The 1,301-nt window shown below is 47.9% G+C and overlaps 1 protein-coding gene across 24 annotated transcripts in view; it reads right to left on the reverse strand.

Annotated features, from left to right (window-relative positions):
* The window catches only part of LOC107103578 (ankyrin-2-like), a 73,169-nt gene that overhangs the window by 55,909 nt on the left and 15,959 nt on the right, over positions 1–1,301 (reverse strand). For all 24 annotated transcript variants that reach the window (XM_015403325.1, XM_015403328.1, XM_015403347.1 and 21 more), the window contains 2 exons: positions 640–738; positions 252–350 (listed from right to left, as the gene is read on the reverse strand). In XM_015403325.1, the coding sequence (XP_015258811.1) occupies positions 252–350; positions 640–738 (198 nt within the window). The remainder of the gene's footprint in view (positions 1–251; positions 351–639; positions 739–1,301) is intronic.

A 1,301-nucleotide genomic window follows, 5' to 3' on the forward strand; every position in this document is an offset into this window, starting at 1 on the left:
GCTAATAACCCGGCATCTGGCATCCAACCAATGGATGGAGGCTAATAACCCGGCATCTGGCATCCAACCAGTGGATGGAGGCTAATAACCCGGCATCCGGCATCCAACCAGTGAATGGAGGCGTCAGAACTTCCAGCAGCTTTTAATCCTCTGATGTTGAGCTTAAATGAAAACATCTGCTCCAAACACGATCACCACTGAACATCTGGCTGATCTGACCACCAGGGTGGTTCTGTCTCTGCGGTACTGACCCGGGTTTTAGCATCAATCTGAGAGCCTCGGTCCAGCAGCAGGCGCACCATGTTGGTGTTACCGCGCTTTGACGCCACGTGTAGGGGAGTGATTCCGTTCTGCAGAGGAGACAGAAGACAAAGACTAGTCAGGGTGCGTTCACTGCTTCTATGTGTGCAGCTCGTTTGGCAGCATAGAGACAGAAACCTCAGAGAAATAAGGAACACCTGAAGATTTAGCGGTTTCATCTGTTATCTAAAGGTAAATCTGTATTTCTGTGTTTCCATAGGGAACCCATCTCCATGATTATGCCCCCCCTTGGTGGGGGTCCAGATCCCCCCTCTGGGAACCCCTTGCCTTGGTGACCACATAAACCTGTTATCCTCTGAGGTCAGGTGATGATCTCACCCTGGCGGTGAAGTCCACGGCGGCGCCGCGGTTCAGCAGGAGCGTGGCCACGTTGACGTTCCCGTAGTGAGCGGCGATGTGCAGCGGCGTGAACCCGCTCTGGGACAGAGAGAGAGAGAGAGGAGGAGGCTCAGCACCTGCTTTGGGTGAGCAGCATCACAACTCCCAGCATGCATTGGGAGCTTCAGGCAGAAAGAGAACAGAAACCATGACGATGAGGCTGAAAGCTAAACTCCTGTCATGCAGCTTTCATCCAGATTCATCTGGAAAACATTTCAATGGTGAGAAGAAATTCAATGTTTGGTCCCTGATCAGAGAAACGGCTTCATTCCTTAATTAATCAGTTTATGTCATTGATTAATCAGACTTTATTTGACTATTCAATCAGAGTTTATTCAATTAATTAATCAAGAGTTTAATTAATTAAGTTTATTTTATTAATCAATCAGAGTTTATTTATTGATCGTTATCCAAAAATGAAAACCCAGAAATTCTGGAAGGAAGTTTGGACCAGCTGGTCTGCTTCTATGAACCAGGTCTGAACTCGGTACTGGGTCTGAACTCGGTATCAGGTCTGAACTCGGTATCAGGTCTGAACTCTGAACTCGGTATCAGGTCTGAACTCTGAACTCGGTATCAGGTCTGAACTCTGAACTCGGTAT

Source organism: Cyprinodon variegatus, unplaced genomic scaffold, assembly GCF_000732505.1.
Source record: "Cyprinodon variegatus isolate N-32 unplaced genomic scaffold, C_variegatus-1.0 Scaffold1481, whole genome shotgun sequence".
NCBI classification, from domain to species: domain Eukaryota; kingdom Metazoa; phylum Chordata; class Actinopteri; order Cyprinodontiformes; family Cyprinodontidae; genus Cyprinodon; species Cyprinodon variegatus.